The following is a 1,096-nucleotide window of genomic DNA, read 5'->3' as shown; positions in this document are numbered from 1 at the left end:
GCTCGTGAAATTCTTCCTCGAACTCATCCGGATCTGGTCGACGTTCCTCGGCGTTAGGTGTGCCGTAGTAATCATCAGGGTGCCGGTGGTTCCCATAACAGAATTCGGCGGCAGATGCATACGAGTTATACTCGACACCGTTGATCTTGCGTAGTTCGTTAGGGTCGCGATGTGGATGAGCCAGCATTAGCTTCACACGACAAAAATCATCGTATTGGTGATGCTGGTGGTTAGACTTATACCGCGGGAAGTAGTATAATACACGAGGCTTAGCTTGGCGACTCCAACGTGTCCATTTTCTCCCATCCCTATTGCTGGTATTCCAGTTGGCTAGGAAGTCAAGGTAAGTGAGTTCTTCATGAAGGGGAGGGCGAGAAAGATACTTCTCATATATCCCAACGACCTCAGCGTCGTCATGATCACCTTGGAGGCGAAGAGACCGTCCCTGTTGCTCATAGGGACGGCAATCAACGGCTCTTATAACACGGGTACCCTCCTGCAGCTCGCAGTTGAGCAAGACATGGCAAATCTCTTGCCCCGAGAAGTCTCTCTCAGTAAGCAACTTGTTCATTAGACGCGAGGCAAAAGATAGAAGTGGGTTCTGGTGGGAGACATAGGGCAAGATTTGCCGGCCCATGCTGGCATAACTGTCAGTCCGCTTCTCCATCTTACTGCAATACTTGGCTGCATAATTAATCACAGCTTGAAGGCTGGTACAGGGGGAGATATCAATGTTGGCTAACCAGCCGAGACTGAGACACCGGTTATAGTGGTTCATAAGGCTGTCATTCCTGGCCGCCTCGAAGGAGAAGTAGGATTGTCCTTGTCGTCTAACAACGTCAGCCGTATCTCTCGTATCTCGTGGGAAGAAAAAGCGGCAAGAAATCTCTTCTGAACCCTTCTTCTTTCGTAGGCAGTATGTCTCACTGCAATGGTGGCGTTGGCAGCGGTTCAGAACCTGTGAGAGCCATTGGAACGTCAAGGGATGCTGCAAAGGATTTACAGCCAAGGGATTACCTTCTCCTTGCTGTCGGACTCGAGCTGGCTCAGGATTGAAAGCTGTGACGTGGAATCTCCAGATACGGGCGAACTCCTT

General features: G+C 50.4%; 1 protein-coding gene across 1 annotated transcript; it reads right to left on the bottom strand.

The window, feature by feature from the left end:
* Positions 1 to 477: 477 nt before the first annotated feature.
* FOIG_16968 (uncharacterized protein) lies at positions 478 to 838 on the bottom strand (the record flags this gene model as incomplete). Its single annotated transcript, XM_031218449.1, has 2 exons — positions 577 to 838; positions 478 to 531 (listed from the first exon to the last, which is right to left on the bottom strand). Exons 1-2 carry the CDS (start codon positions 688 to 690, stop codon positions 478 to 480), a joined length of 168 nt encoding a protein of 55 aa, XP_031051837.1. The 5' UTR covers positions 691 to 838.
* Between the last annotated feature and the right edge of the window lie 258 nt (positions 839 to 1,096).

Source organism: Fusarium odoratissimum (genome assembly GCF_000260195.1).
Source record: "Fusarium odoratissimum NRRL 54006 unplaced genomic scaffold supercont1.403, whole genome shotgun sequence".
NCBI lineage: Eukaryota > Fungi > Ascomycota > Sordariomycetes > Hypocreales > Nectriaceae > Fusarium > Fusarium odoratissimum.
The sequence above is the reverse complement of the archived record's forward strand: the minus strand, read 5'-3'. Positions and strand labels throughout refer to the sequence as shown.